The sequence below is a fragment of the Lactuca saligna genome, chromosome 3 (assembly GCF_052625555.1).
Source record: "Lactuca saligna cultivar CGN05327 chromosome 3, ASM5262555v1, whole genome shotgun sequence".
Lineage (NCBI taxonomy): Eukaryota > Viridiplantae > Streptophyta > Magnoliopsida > Asterales > Asteraceae > Lactuca > Lactuca saligna.
Genome location: NC_136419.1, coordinates 32,174,354 through 32,191,129, shown reverse-complemented (window position 1 = coordinate 32,191,129; position 16,776 = coordinate 32,174,354). Strand labels below are relative to the sequence as shown.

General features: G+C 33.7%; 2 protein-coding genes across 4 annotated transcripts; one reads left to right on the top strand and one right to left on the bottom strand.

The window, feature by feature from the left end:
• On the bottom strand, nt 1–4,192 carry LOC145035041 (Pentatricopeptide repeat (PPR) superfamily protein). Of its 3 annotated transcripts, none has more exons than XM_078983615.1 (5): nt 3,748–4,192; nt 1,262–3,207; nt 648–713; nt 485–563; nt 1–314 (listed from the first exon to the last, which is right to left on the bottom strand). In XM_078983615.1, the coding sequence occupies exon 2, from the start codon at nt 3,171–3,173 to the stop codon at nt 1,788–1,790; it is 1,386 nt and encodes a 461-aa protein (XP_078839741.1). In that variant the 5' UTR covers nt 3,174–3,207; nt 3,748–4,192; the 3' UTR covers nt 1–314; nt 485–563; nt 648–713; nt 1,262–1,787. The 3 variants fall into 3 exon arrangements, 2 of the variants coding, with proteins under 2 accessions (XP_078839741.1, XP_078839740.1); XM_078983614.1 differs by having other exon boundaries at nt 509–563; XR_013678294.1 differs by lacking the exon at nt 1,262–3,207 and having other exon boundaries at nt 509–563; nt 3,748–4,173.
• Nucleotides 4,193–4,475: 283 nt separating this feature from the next.
• Nucleotides 4,476–6,773, top strand: CCB3 (cofactor assembly, complex C (B6F)). The gene is made up of 4 exons (XM_078983613.1): nt 4,476–4,595; nt 4,741–4,799; nt 5,395–5,525; nt 6,274–6,773. Exons 1-4 carry the CDS (start codon nt 4,565–4,567, stop codon nt 6,626–6,628), a joined length of 576 nt encoding a protein of 191 aa, XP_078839739.1. The 5' UTR covers nt 4,476–4,564; the 3' UTR covers nt 6,629–6,773.
• Nucleotides 6,774–16,776: the final 10,003 nt, after the last annotated feature.

Genomic DNA, 16,776 nt, shown 5'->3' with positions numbered 1-16,776 from the left:
TTGTGCAGAAGATGAACAGAGCATGAATGAAACAGGGGAGGAAAGAAATCTGGAAAAATTACTTTGGCTCCAAGTATCTTATTCAACAAAGACTGAAAAAACTTAATTAAAAACGTCAAACAACCATACCCTATTTATACTAAACTAATTAGAATCCTAAACTAACTCAAAACCTTAAATTAGGAAAGTTTTCCCAAAATACCCATTGGACCAAATTCAACTACATTTATCTAACATATTCCACGACCATTTAAGCTGCAACCTTCCAAAAAATGGCAATACCCTCATGACTTGGTAGACTGATGGCACACTTTCTGCAAGCAATGAGATTTTGAACTTTGTTAGATCATGGAATTTGAGTCATTTAAATCCATATTCCAGATTCTTCAACAATTGTTTTCAATATATATTTTTTTTTAAGAAAATGATGATATAATTTGGGATATAAAAAGAAAATATAAATTTGTAAAAAGTTTTAAATTACTTGGAAAGGTCTCATTTCCCTTACTTTCTTTTGATTTTGACTTTTCCATTAGGGTCAAAGCGTTGAATTCTAATGATTTCTGTCATGAAAAAGGAGATTAAGAAACCATTTAGCAAGATAAAAATCAACATGCTTAACCATATACAACTATGAGAATCCTAACCTTCTTTTTTTCCAAGAGCAAATATTTTTCAGAGAGCTCCATAATTAACTCATGTTCCTCATCAGCCTGTGGATTATCATAAATAACAATCATCAGTGTAGTTTTTAGATAAATTATCTGCAAATTGACTCGATTCACCCCAATTTGAATGAAATTCATAAAAATCTATGGTATAAAAGTTATTTTGTGGTTTATTTCGACATAAATAATAAAACAACCTGAAAGTATAAAGATAAAAGAACCCCATGAAAATCATTTTATGTAATATTCTGATTCTAAACACAAAAGTTCAGCCAAATGTAATAGACACATTATAAAAAAAAAAAAAAAAAAAGAGCAGAAACACCTTTTCTGTAATTCAAAGTTTCAAACATATGAAAACATTTGGTTTTATGTATAGCATCGACATAGACCTAGTGGGGATAATCATATATCTTTCTGGAGACACCAAATAGGAAGAAGAATAACACAATTTCGTCAGTAACCTCCTCAATTAACCCAACTAAAATCACCAAATACTGAAATGTCTTAAAACAGATGCAATTTAAGACTCAATTAATCCAATCCAGTGAACCAATATGTGCAGTTCAATCATTTAAATAACCAAAACTAACCTTTGAGCATGAATCCCCTTCATGTGCCCTAATCCCATCGGACGAAGCAAAAACTAGGGTTTTCACGTTTATCAAATATTTGGGAACTCAGAGAGAGGAAACGCTTGGAATTAGTCTTATGTGTCAAGTGTTAATGGTGCAAGGACATAAAGTGTGAATGATGGAAACATTAATAAGAAGAGGGAATAAAGTGTTTCTTTTTAGTCATAAATTACACAACTATGAGACTTAGAACTCTCAACCACTTGAGTTGAAGGGCATCGGTGAGTAGTTTTTGTGTTGGTGTGTAGTATGAAATTGTAATATTATAAGCTTTATTTGTAGTGCTTGTGTATAATTATACGCTAAAAAATTGCTTCTCAAAAATGCCCAAAAAAAAACACAACATAATCAAGACTAATAATTCCCCACACCAACACAATTACCGATCGATCTTCATAAACATACGAGCAAATTTCAGCTCATTTGTATATTCTCCATGGGTTCAAACCTCATATGTCATATCACCTTTTTGCCATTTCAAAGCTTAGATGGAACTACGACCAGGTAGTTTACAAACGCCCATTTGATCCATTTTTCTCCTAACCATCTCTGAATCAACATAATCGCCCACACTAGAGAAGATGTTTGACATAAGCACATAATCACTAGAGTAACCTCTCTCCTTTTCAAATATTCTCCTTGTGACTCTCTTCCCTGTCTCAACATTATTATAGGAGCTACATGCCCCAAGAACCATCCTCCAAATCACATCATTATCCAAATCTTTAGGCACCTTCAAAGCCACTTTCTCTGCTTCTTCAATCCTCCCTGCTCTCGCCAACATGTCAACCAAGCACCCGTAATGCTTTATATCAGGCACAATACCAGACTCATCCACCATTTTCTTGAAAAACACTAACCCTTCTTCAACTAATCCTCCATGACTACAAGCACTTAGAATACTCAAGTAAGTAACTCTATTAGGCTTCATCCCTATTTCCTCCATTCTTTTAAAACTATCCACAGCCTCCTTTGCCATTCCATGCATTGCAAATACAGAGATAATCGATGTCCACGACACTAAATTCCTCATCTCACTTGTTATGCCTTCAAAAGCTCGCAAAGCACTCTCCACACTTCCACACCTTGAATACACATCAATTAAAGCATTCGTAACACGTATATCTATCATATAAAATCCGTTTTTTTCTCCATAAGCATGAACCGATTGACATAACTCCAAAGACCCAAGATTCCAAATCGCAGGGTAAACCGCTAAAATGGTGATCTCAGTTGGCTTTGTATTATCGTTAAGTGCAAGCATGTGTCTAAACAATGAAACTGCTTCCTTGGGTTGATTTGCTCGTGTATACCCGTCTATCATACCACTCCAAGAAACAACATTCTTAATAGGCATTATATCAAAGAAAGATCGCGCTAGCACAATTTCACCAAGTTTTGCTAAACCTGTTACTAAAACGTTCCATGTGACTAGATTTCTTTCAGGCATTTCATCGAACACTTTGCGACATTCGAGTAAATGCCCACATACAACATACATGTTGACTAAAGCGGTTTGGACGTAAACATGACTCTCAAACCCGAATTTGAATGTGAGAGAATGGAGTTGTGAACCCGACATGGGTAGATGTGAATTAGCACAGGATTTTATCAAGAAAGCATATGTGAAACTATCGCCATTAAACAAGGTGGTGGGGTGGAGATGGTGCTTATAGAGCAAAAAAGCTTCATCGGGGGAATTCCCAAGTGAGTAATGGTGGAGGATGGTGGTCCAGAGACTGACCGGTGGTGGTGGTGTTTGAATTATGGCGGCAGTGGTGACCAAGTGAGCGTGGATTTGTTGAATCGATCGGCGATTGCAGTGATGCTTGTGTAGCAACGATAACAGGTTGTAGTGGTCTTTCCTCATTAGGTTGGTGATTCTGATGGATTTAGCCAATGAACTATCACGAAAGAGCACTTGTTTAAAGGCTAAATCAGTAAAATTTTACCTTTCTGTAGAAATTTGTTTTTTAAAAGGTTAAAAAAAATATAATGGTTTAATCGTTAAATTGATATGATGGTGAAAGTACCAATGGCTGCTTTCTGTATTTTGACCCTATGAAGCTAAAATTACCTGCTTGCCCCTCCTGAAGGGTAATGATTTTAGTTTACAAGATTGTCTCTACTAGTATCACTGAAGGGTATTTTAGACATTTTCAACTAATAGTCAAACTTTCGTCACGGTCCTTAGCTTTAACACAACGTATTTCTTTGCAGGTGATTGGGTTTAATGATATTTTCTAAATGCATTACTGGAGCAGCAACATTTCCATGAATATTAAACAATAAATCATAGCTTTGACTTAAGGATTTTGAAGGTTTGTTGTTTGTGAAATAAGATAAAACAGAAGGGGTAATGTCGAGAAGACGAGAAGTGATGCAGGTACGAACAATTTGACAAGAAAAAAAAAAGGAGAAATCGAACCAAGTAAGGGGAATACCTAATTACCGAGTAGTCGAGTACCAAACAATGGAGATGGAGAGAATGATGTGTCGACGTCGCTGTAAGCTGGCCGTTGTGAACTGCTTCTGCCTTCTCGATTCTCGACTCTCGAGCTCCTGTAACAACGACGTCGCTGACGAGGGCAATGGTGGAATTCCGTCGAGACGATGAAGAATGGTGTGAGTGTCTGAGTGAGTGGAAGTTCGAACGAGGAACGATGGCCGGTGATCGTTGATTCGTTGCTGCTTGAATTGTTGCCCTAAGCGAGAGAATGAGTACAGACTACCTTAGTGAACTAACTCTTTCGAAAAGAGTAGTCTTGTACTCCAAAATAGCAACACGTTTCCATTATGACTTATAATATTTCAATTAATCCTTGGCTAATCATTCCATGCCAACAACCATTATTTTCCCCAAATAAGAATTCATAAATACAATATAATACCTAAATTGCATAGAAAGTTTGTGGATTTTACAAAGGGTTTATATAACTCTTATTATATCATTTATATGGCTTCCACATGGCAAAAAGTTCCAGGTATCCTTGTGTCTATGAGTCTATCCATAAGTAAATGGGTTCCATGAGTAAAAAAGCGTTACCTTAAGAATCAAGGGTATTGAGGTAATTATACGTGCTGTCAACTTGAAAGGCTAAATCGGTGTCTTTTTATTTTATCAAGGGTATTTAGGTAATTTTCTTTTTTTATTTTTTTGATGTAAAAACCCGGAAGGAGTAGACCGTTCAAAACCAGGATAACATTCTCTTCTATTTCTGGAAAGAAGTTCTATCATCCCGTCTTCCCAATTTAGCTTCAATGGCTGCATCTTGTTCAATTCAGAGCAAATGTAGAGTTTTTATACTTAATTCAGTAATTAGGGATCGCATTTTACCTACATATGTCTAAATTTAAGCATTTTTGGGTAAATTCTTCTTTGGATTAACATATCGACTCAGGATCTGCTGTTTTCTTCTCTCCCTGCGATTTTGCAGGTTATGCAGTACCACTACACCTAATTTCGACCTCAGGCGGATCAAATTTATTCGTTCCTGTAAGCTAATTCTCCATCTCTTCTTTGTTTTACTGGGCAGCAAATGCTCTCTGTATATCTGTTGGTTTAATTCTGCTTTGATCGTTTCCCTTTTTCATGTTGAGTAAATTTCCAAATGCAGATTTCTCTTCGTTTATGCGTGTTCATATATACTAGAACGGATCCATTAGTCCAATTCATTACTAAAATTTGTCAAATATAATTGACTAGGTGAGAGCCTTAAGGGAACATGAAACTGTTAGGTTAATTCGTCGCTTGTGGAAATCATGGCTTTGTGTAATGGAACCACAAGAGAAATGGACATGTTGCACAAAGGGATGTTTATTATTCACTATTGACCAGAAAACCACTTTTATATTTGTTTTTTTTTTTTCATATAGATCAATCAAATACTGTATGAGATTCATAATTTACATGTACATAACATACTTGAAGTTCAAGTTCACTTCATTAGCATATATTAGCTTCTTACATGTTTCTGAGAAGTTTCCTCATGTTCTATGCCCGTTTCAATTTAGTGATCAATGTGAAGAACTGTTATGAGATCGTTACTTTTGAAAGTTGAAACACTCGTGTTTTCTCTCTTGTGTTTCAGAGATCCATATGTCCAACAAAAAGAAAACCAAATCAGCAAGTCCAAAGATATCGAGCATGTTGCCTTTTAGAAGTTGCAGTTCCTAGCATTGATATTCCCTTATCAGCTTCAATCAACTTGGCAGATCCCATGTATGTAAACCTTCCTTTCCCCCTTCTTTTTACTTTTAATTATTACTCCCTCCATCCTGTGGAATTTCAGAACTTGGAAGTTAAATGTCTAAAATACCTTTCAATAACTACAAATAGGGAGACTCTTGTAGACTAAAACTCCATACCCTTCAGGGTCAAACATGAAGTTTTAGCTTGATGTTATGGAATTAATGTAAATCTTGCATAAAGGGAGAACTTTTGTGGGTGAAATAGAGAAAATCACTTGAACTCTTACCACATTATCAGTTAAGTCACATAATTATTTTCTGTACATATCAAACCGTTATACATTTTTGACTGTTAAAAAAAATCATTCTTCCCGCTACCCCATTTTGGAAAAAAAGGGAACGATACCAAAATTATAGTTCAATGGCTAAATCAATAGAAAATTAACAGTTTATTGACCAAATCGATAAAAATAATAGTCTAGTAGCTAAACTGATAAAAAATAATAGTATACTAAAACCAAAAAAAAAGTTTGTTGTCATTTGGATACAATTAGAAATTCAGCGACTTAAAAGAGCAAATAAAGTGTTATTGGTGGTCATTTTTCCTTTCTTTTAAACAGTCATCGAAAGTATAATGGGTTAATCACTAAAGAAAGATTGTTACGTAACTAAATCAATAAAATTGTGAAAGTACAAATGCTTTTTTTTTTTTGCTTTATTTTTATCGTCAATTTTGGTGGGTATATATTTATTTGTAACCCGAACCATTGTGTAAACAGAAGAGATGCATCGGACTTGATACCAGAGTACATGCAAAGGTTGGTTTTAATGGATCTGGACCCGGGAACAGCTAAATTGGCAATACCCATATTGGGGCCTTTACTATCAGCATTTTCATTCCTCTTTATTGTAAGAATTGTCATGTCATGGTATCCAAAGCTTCCTGTTGAGAAATTCCCGTATGTAGTAGCATACGCCCCTACAGAGCCGATTTTGACAGTCACACGCAAGGTGATTCCTCCCCTTGGTGGAGTTGATGTGACTCCCGTGGTTTGGTTTGGATTGATCAGTTTCCTTAATGAAATATTAGTTGGCCCTCAGGGCCTCCTTGTCCTCCTATCTCAACAGGTTTAGATTATGTAATAATGAATCATAAACAGAATCTACAATTTTTCAACCCCTACATGTTTGTTTCCTTTTGATTTGATCTGAACAGAATGACTTAATGGATTAAGCCCGGAAACATGGCTTAATGTATTAAAAACTAACTGTTTACCTATTTGCCCCTTTTTTTTTTTTTCCATCCAACTCCTATCACATTAAAATTGATAAACATTGTTAAGATTGATAAATATTGGAATTCAAGAATATCGGTTTGTTAAATCTAAAAAAGAAAACAAGTCTTGTGTTTGATAACATTTTATCCAAACATCTATGATCACCTACAAAGGTACTTTAGTCACATTAGACTTGATGAAAAAAAAAAAACAATCTTTTACTCTAGTTGCTTGGAATAGCTGTGTTGGTTGTGTGAAGGATTACTCCGAAAGATATTTTTCTTTTTATATGCATTTAATTATTGATATATATTTTTTTGTTTATATTTAACCATTTAATTTGGTTTTTTTTTTTGTACACATTCAGTTTTTATAACCAATTACTTTAAATTAAGTTGGGAACGATGACTTAATAGGGTAATATAGTTCTCAATTTGTACATATCTAATTCTTAATCTTTTTTTGTTGCAAAATAAGTTTTTGTTGTTATTTTACATATTCATTCCTTATTACAAATTTCTTAGGTTTTATCCTACTAAATTATGTTTCTCGGTTTAACCTGAAGTAGCTGGTTATAAGGACTATATGTATAAAAAAAAACAAGTTAAATGATCATATATATATATATATATATATATATATATATATATATATATATATATATATATATATATATATATATTAGGTTACAACTCATGGAAACTACAGTAAATAAAGAAAAACAATATTGATAGTTAAAAACAGTGTAATGAAAAATCAAAGATTTATAAAATTTTATTAGATTAATAAGATATGATTGCACTTGTATTGTCTTTTCACTTAACACATCTTATCTAAAAATGATATTAAGTTGTTGAATTGCACGTTTTAGTTTTTTCCATTATCAACAAATTTTGTCTCCACTTCCATATATTTTGTTGAATTTTGTCTCCACTTCCATATATTTTGTTCTCGTGTAGTAACTCGAAGAAATACTTTTTTGACCCGCACAAGTTAGTTTTCTTGGATTTGCTTGTTTGACCCATACCATTCCTCCATGCATACGCAAATCCTTTACCTATCTATTTCGAGCCACAAAAAAGGCTAACCATGCATTTAATATTACTGAAATGCCTTATAAGCAAGCTTTCATTAAAAGCCTCCACAATTACTCAAGGTATATGAGATTATGCTGATTATGCTAAAACTTGGGCTTCCCTTGAATAGTTCCAGACCTATAAAAACAAACAAAACAATAAGTAAGATGACCAAAATACCCTTGAAACAAAAACTTGGCTAATAAATATGAAACAATACATAAACGTTATAGAGGAACCTTGATACATCTCATCTTCTTGTTGATGGACTTCAAATGGAAATAGAGGAACCGTTGAGGAATGATGAACATGTGATCTACGTGGATTAAATATTGAAACTTATGAACTTCAATCAAGAGTTTAAATGAATAAAGACTGGTTTCCTATAAAGGATTACAAAATCACCATAGAAAGTAGCATCCAAATCCTTAAACGTTATAGAAAAGAAAAAACTAGTGAAAAAGATGACTTTTATGATGATTGAGATGAAAAGGAGATGGCAAATCGAAGTAGATCAAAAGCGATTTGTACTCTAATCAGGCTAAATGAATCAAATTCATTCCAAAAAAATGAATCAAAGTCATCTAATTAGTCAAAACAGTTACAAATTCAACTTGTTCCTTACTAATCATATCAATTCTTTCAAGCATTTCATCAAGCACTTGGTATGTATTTTCAAACTTGCCAATTTTCAACTTGTTAAGCATTCAATTTATAAGAATTACTTATAAAATAAAACTAAGTTAAATAGATCAAAAGTTTAGTTGAGTAAAATATATCAATATACTTCATTGAGATATGTATGATTTTGATTTAATTTTTATCTTCTATTAACATGAAAAGTGAAATACGTGATATTATAAAAAAGTATATTGAAATGTAGTGTTTTTTCTTGCCTTTCCCTAAGCAGTGTGAGCATTATTTCAAATACATAGCAGGTTCTTGCAACAGACCAAACTTTTCCTAATATTATACTTGTATAATGAACATAAATGATTAAAAGAATCCATAATACACAACAACTTCAATTTCAAGACAAATTAGGGAATATAAATTTAAAATAAGGGAAGACAACCTAACCCGAACAAAACAATGTCAACAGAACAACATATTTACAAGAAATGTCACAATAAATATAAAGAAGATGATCCGTAACATTTAGAAACACATCCACACCAGATAGGATGAAGATGACCGCTTTTCCTAGCCAAACAATGTCACAAGTTTAGAAGGTGATATCAGAACATACCAGCGGTGAAATCTTTTTGACTTAAATCTGGAAGGAAAAATACTATGCTGATAGAAAACATATATAATAAGAATAACAAAGAAAAACATAAACGAATTATTTGCATTACAAAATCAAAATGTTATCTTTCGATATATACGAACCTATAAAGAGTGAGAGGCTCAAATCTACAAGATTTGAATAATACGAAGGGGATGAGACGACACCATCGTTGCAACATTGTTTGTGTCGACCATTCCAAACTCCGAGCACTTTTCAATCAAAAGTAATAAAGATCATTAGGGTGTGTGTGACCATACCACCAGGTTTCCGAGTTCAACTTAACAAGAGAAACAAAAGGAAATAGGTGGAAATAAGAAGAAAATAAATGAAATTGGTGTTTACGAGTTTTATTAAATGAGGGAAGTGGAGGGAAATCGGATGATCACTTTCCATCCTAATTTTCCTTCTGATTTGGGAGGATTTGAAAAAAAAAGACCAAAATGATGCATTTTTCTTCCACTTCTCTCCAACTTGGGAACACGAAAGAAAATTTTGTTTTCTGTTCATTTCTCTTATTTTCTCTCATGACTTTCTTTTCTCTTATCTTTTTTTTTTTTTGTTAAACTTGGGAACAAGGTGTAAGAGAGAGATTCTTGTTACATTAAATTAAGAGAAGGTTACAAATATAACTTAATCTCTTAATTATTTTGTGAAAAATAGGGAAAAAAAATAAAGCAAATTACAAAAATAGCCATGAGAATCGCAAATAGAATAAGCTCATCTGCGATTTTAGCATTCCATTTGCGAACCTACAAGTTGCTAAAGCACAGTCGTGCTTTAGTGACTTGTACGTTCGCAGGTGGTTCTCATTCAACCTGTGATTTTGCGTTTTCTTTTTAATTTCTAAAATTCTTTTTTATTTTGACTACGAAATTGATAAAGTTTCTAAAGTGATAACTTTTTGCAAAACTTTATATATAATAAGGTTGTTTCGTAGTTAAATTCAATCAAATTCGTAGTAACAAAAATGCAGAATCACAGGGGGGGTGAGAGGAAATCGCAGATGAGGGTATTTAGTTTATCTGCGATTTTAATCAGAGATGGAGGTATTTATACGGAAAAAATAAAAAAGAACTAAAAAAAATATATGTGAAAATATAAGTCACTAAAACATGGTTGTGCTTTAGCGACTTGTACGTTCACAGATGGAATGCTAAAATCGCATGGGCTTAATCTATCTACGATTTTTAAGGCTATATTTGTAATTTGAGTTTTTTTTTGGCTATTTTCCACACAGTAATTAAGAGATTATGCTATATTTGTATTTTTCTCTTAAATTAAAGAGGAATTTCATCATTGATGTTTTTTTTTTGAAGTATATGAATCAAAAAGCTATAAAAAGCAATAGGATAACAAAAATTAGAGGAAGAAACATATCAAACTAAGAGATTGATATTTAAGAGAGAAAAGAGAGAACGATGGAGCTATTAATAATTTTTGGAAGATTTATGAAAAATAGGAACAAAATTTGGCAAGATTTATGGGCGAGTCACATAGATGCACTCGGCAAGTCATGTCAACATGGACAGTTGACTCGAGTGATGACTTCTGTTGACTTTAGGGTTTGGTCAAGGAAGGGATTATAGGGACCATGGAGGGGTAAAATGGTCTTTCACCCATCCCAAGAGTTAGAGAGGGATTTACCTACACTCACTAGTGAAAAGCCTAGATTTACTTGCACTCGCTGGCGAAAATCTTAGCATTCTTTTGTAGATTACTATACCAGAATATAACATTCTTTGTTGAATATTCTAACATAATAATATACTGATGTGGGGTGAATCTTGTTTTTAAAAAGATCATTTTCTATCTAAAATATTATCAAAACAATAGATTAATAAGCATTTTCCATCGAGATTCTAATACATTTGCCAAAACAAAGATGTATGAACTAGGGTACCAAACTCAAAAAATCTGTAAAGTAACAAACTCATAATAAAACATGTATCAAACTCACAGATTCACAATCGGAATCACACAAACAAATGAAATCATTGATTCACAGAAAAACTACAAGAATGAAAATAAAAATATGAAATCGCAAACAACTTACAAGAAAGAACCCAGGTGATTAATTATATTACCTGAAGGGATCGACCGGAGGTATGAGCGAAACCGAAGATGTGAGCGACAGAGGTTAGCAACGGTGTGGAGGTGTGAGCGAATGAGGTGAGTAATAGTTGATAGCGATCGAAGATGATGATGGCGATAGTGGAGGAGACATAGGAGCAACGTGAGAGACAAAAAGCAAAGTGCAGGTGCGATGCGAAAGAGAACGGAGATGATTTTGCTCCGGTGGTGGTGTTCTTAAACAGAGACTAATGTGTCGATCTGGATGAGGACCATTAGTCTGTGTGATGGAAAGAATTAGAGACGAGAAAATGGAATTAGGGTTAGTGGGGTAGGGTTTGAATAGGTAAATAAAAACCATCAATTGTTAATTTTGGATATTAATTGATGCACATGTGTAATATTACTAATGTACCCTTATTAATTTAATTAATGATTAAATTATTCATAAATTCTCATTGGTCCATACATGCACACAATAATTATAAGAAACATTTGAACATATATATATATATATATATATATATATATATATATATATATATATATATATATATATATTAAATTCTAATCTTAATAAATCATGACCATTCATTACATTTCAATCCTTAATTTTTCACCCTTGTGTTGTTTGCTGACATCATCCTTATTCCTCTAACACCGTTATACGCTTTTGTCTTCTTTCCTTCGTCATCTACCTCCCTTCACTCACTCTCTCTCTCTCTCTCAATTGTAACCTAATCATTCATTTTTTCTTCAATCGAGCCAGAAAAACTTATCCCTAATTAAAATATACCTCGCCTCTTTAAATCCCTCCAGAAATTTAGAGATTTGTTTAATCAAAAATACAGATGCCAAATCCATATATCAACATTGCTATGATCTTCTTATTTTGATCCCTCTATTTTGCTCTAAACCCAATCGCTTCCTTCAATTGATGCCAGAAAGGGTGTAACATACACATTATTAACCTAGTTTAATTATTGTGTTTTGTAAAGCTTATTAGCTTAAATTGAATAATATTATATTTTTTTTGAGTGTTGAGTTCTAACAAGATAGTTTTTATGAGAATTGAAGTAAAACTATGTTTAGAATCATTCAGGAAGTATTGGAAGTCTTATGAGATTCCGATCAAAAGTCAACTATTGAAATTAATGAAAATATGAAGTTACAAATAAGTAAAAAATAATGTTATTGAAAGTTATAAATTATCTCGTTAGAAACATTTAGGCAAAAACTTCACTGAAATTTGAGTTATAAAGAAGAAGTTATGACTTATTGAAATTTTGCGACAGAACCGACACGACGTCGTATGACGTAAAACTGAGTTTATGATAAAATAATTTTTAGCCTTTATGATCTAAATTAAATTCATAGTATTCATTAAACCAAAAACTTTCAAAAAAGAACGTCCAAATCTGACTTCGTATGACGAAATTATGATTTTTCTAAGTTTCAGTATAACAGTATGCAGCTAAAAACTCGAAATAAAGATCGAGTGATTTTTAGCCGACACAACCTAAAATAGAATCTAAGGTCTCGTCAATAGTAGTACAATGGTAAAAAGACAGACGAAAACGAACGTCGGATGAAGAAGTTATGAATTTTTAATGGATTTTCTATCCCGGTCTGTTAAAAATATATAATATTAAAAATAAAGTCAACATTAACCAACCGAGCCTAAACGAAAGTTGTAGAGCATAATTTCACCTACGTGTGCATATAAAGAACATTAAAATAGAGCTCATATACGAAAGATACAAATTTTTGAAGTTTTGAGCACAAACTTCGAGGTTGATCTGAAGGTGTACGCCAATCGTACAGGAGAGTTACGCCCAACATACTCGTGTAAGTGCTTCGAAGTCCATCACCTTCCCTACTCCTCCACATGAGTGCCATGTGTCGTAGCCTTGACGCGTCCAATCTGGTCCACTTCGTACGCCCAGCATACAAAGTTACGCCCAGTGAAGAAGTTTGTGAGGCAGTACGCCCCGCGTACCGGAGAATTACGTCCGGCGTAATGCTGAGCCTCGGGCACTATAAATAGAAACCAAAGGCTTCCAATTTTAAGTTACAAAATTCACTATCTTACATCCTCTACTCTCTCTTAATTAACCCTATTACCCCTCGAAGCCTAGGAAACATTCCCGACACCTGAAGCAAGTCTCAACGCACCGAAGACCCGATAAAATAATATTTTCAAATTGAAACTCTAACGACATAAGGCCCAGTTTTCAACAAAAAATCTCTGGTTTCGTCACAGATTGTCATTTTAGAGACGAAGTTCTGCCCAAATTATCATTTTATCAATCGAATATTTCACGATGAGTTCAATATAGGGACGACTGTATGTTATGCGTTATATGTGCAATGTGCTTTCCCGTGTTATTATGATAATGAGCTATACCTTTGACCATAAAGTGAATGACTAAGCATCACTTGGATATTGGTATGTAGCCTTTGACCATGAAGTGAATAAGTAAGCATCACTTTGGCATTATCAGAATGCTAGATAGGGCTGAAAGCCTATATATGTCCGCAAAATGTTAATTCAGAAATCGTTTATTTTCTATGCTAGTTGGGTTGAAGTCTTATTGATATATATATATATATATATATATATATATATATATATATATATATATATCAAGTTGAAATTCTTGTATCTCATTGATTGTAAATCCTTGAATCGGATCATTTGTTGATATGGAAAGCTTGTCACATGATTCACATATGCCTTTGTTGTTATTTGTCCATCTTTGCTTCTGTCATATTGATATATACATGGCATAACGTTATGTTGTAATTGTTATTGAACTCACTAAGCATCACCCGCTTATCCTTCTCAATTTTTAAACTATTGCAGGTGATAAGCATCCAGTATAGTCATGTACTGGTAGAAGATGTAGAATAGATAATATTATAGCTTTTGTATTTAGTGTATAAATTCCTAGGAAGTTATGTAATATATAAAACTTTCTAAAAATATTAATAGTGGGTTTGTATCCGGTCTTTTGTAATAAGACCATATATGTAAAATATATGTATGAATATGCATGTAGCATGTTTGGAGTAATAATATTGTAAAGGTATTAGAGAAATAGTGGGTCTCACAATCATGGTATCAGAGCAGTAGTTTAAGTAAACTAAATACCACAAATTGGTATTTAGACTTAAACAATCAGAAGTTTAATATATGAATGGATTCATTGTAAGTATATGGATACATACCATAGGAAAGACTTAAATAAAGTACTAGGTAACGATAAATCCTAATATTCTAAAATACTATATTACTCCAAATTTTCAGAACAATGGTTGAACAGGTGAGTAGCCATACACCAGATGTGGGTGGAGATCCTCATCCTGATGAAATAAATACTCCAGTATCCCCTCGTGAGGAGTGACTTGTGGTTAAACTTACCGGTGTTATTCGGCAGACTCTCGAAGAACACAAAAAGAATAATGATAAAGGCAAAGAGAAAGCCACTAGAGAATTTTCAAAAGGGGAAGTGAAACGCCCTTCATTCAAAACTTTCAAACGTAATGGTGCTACGGAGTTTTCAAGTGTTGTTAATCCCATTGCTGGTCTTACATGGATCCAAAACACAAAAAAGTATTATGTATCTCTCATGTGGTTAATGAAGACATGGCTAATTATGCTTCTGTAATGCTCATCGGTGAAGCCTTAGTCTGGTGGGAAGCAACATTTGAAGCTCTTAACGAGTATGACCAGGATAATTTATTTTTAGAAATGTTCAAAACTCATTTGTTGGGAAAGTATTGTCCTCTAGACATGAGGAGAAGATTGGAGAAAGAATTCCTCGAGCTTAAACAGGGAGGAATGACTATGAATGATTATGAAACTCAATTCAATCAAAAAACACGGTTTGCTGCGAAGTATATTCCAACTAAAGACGATAAATTTTAGTTATTCATGGAAGGACTACGGTTTGAAATCCGTGATTTCGTGGTTAATTGAAAGCGCGAGCATGACTTAGATATATGTGGTGCCACTCTTTCTATTCCGAAGCATCCACGTATTTATCGAATTGTTCCTGTTTCCTCTATTCCACCAGCTCAATCTATTCGATTTGAACCTAGCAAACAAGTGCAATCTCATAATACCTCTTGTGGTCGTGGTAGGTCATAATCTTTTTCTCTCCAGTCGCCATCTTGTCGAGAAATAGGCCACATGAAGTCCTTTTGCTTGATGAAGAATGTTACATGCTTTGTTGGTGATGTTACTGGCCACGGGAAGCGTTTATGCCCTATTCTTAATAGTCAAATGGCGGGGAGTCAAGCTTCCGTCCAACAACCAAAGAGTACTCCAACTAAAAAGGAGGAGGTGCCAAAAAAGCTAAAGGCCGTGCATTACAAATTACTACGGAGGGGGGCACATGAAGACCCGAATGTTGTGACCGATACATTTCTCGTCAACTCTAGACATGCTCATATCTTATTTGATTTTGGTTCCTCGGATTCTTTTGTGTCTCATGAATTTGTGCATTCCTTTCAAATTTCTTACTATGCACTCGTGCAACCATTTCATATAGATACTATGGGAAGTATATCATTACTACCTGATAAAGTCTATAGGGATTGTGTCATAGAAATTAAAGGTTATAATTTTCTTGCTAACCTGATTCCTATCTCCTTGTCCAACTTTGATATTATTCTCGGCATGGATTGGTTGTCAAAGAACCGTGTAGAACTCTTGTGCTATGAAAAGCTAGTACGCATTCCTATTGAAGGGGAGAATCCTATTTATGTCTACGGTGAACAAAGATTAAAAATCGTAAAAATAATCTCTTTCCTAAAAGCCCGAAAATTCATATTGAAAGGTGTTCTATCTATCTGGCCTATATAGTTGATATCTAAAAAGAGGAGAAGAGAACTATAAATGATGTTCTCGTTGTTAATGAATATCTTGATGTTTTCCTCAAAGAATTGCCTGGACTTCCTCCGGATAGGCAAGTAGAATTCTGAATTGACCTTGTACCTGTTGCTGCTCTGATTACAAAGACTCCTTATCGTCTTGCGCCAGCCGAAATGAAAGAAATCATGATCCAAATACAGGAGTTGCTTGAAAAAGGCTTTATTCGACCGATTACCTCTCCTTGGGGTGCTCCAGTATTGTTTTTCAAGAAGAAGTACGATTTGATGTGAATGTGTATTGATTACCGTGAGTTAAATAAGGTAACTATAAAGAACAAGTATCCACTACCTCACATAGATGAATTTTTTGATCAACTTCAGGGTGTTAGCTATTTCTCGAAGATTGATTTGAGGTCTGTCTATCATCAGTTGAAAGTACATGAGCAGGATGTACCAAAGATTGTTATGGGCATTATGAATTCCTTGTTATACCATTCGTTCTGACAAATGCTCCTGTTCTATTCATGGTTATGATAAATTGGGTATCCCGTCCAATGCTCGATAAATCTAACATCGTATTCATTGATGATATTCTAATCTATTCCAAGTCTGAAGCTAATCATGCCATTCATATTTTTGAAATATTAGAACTTCTTTGAAAAGAGAAACTATATGCTAAATTCTCCAAAT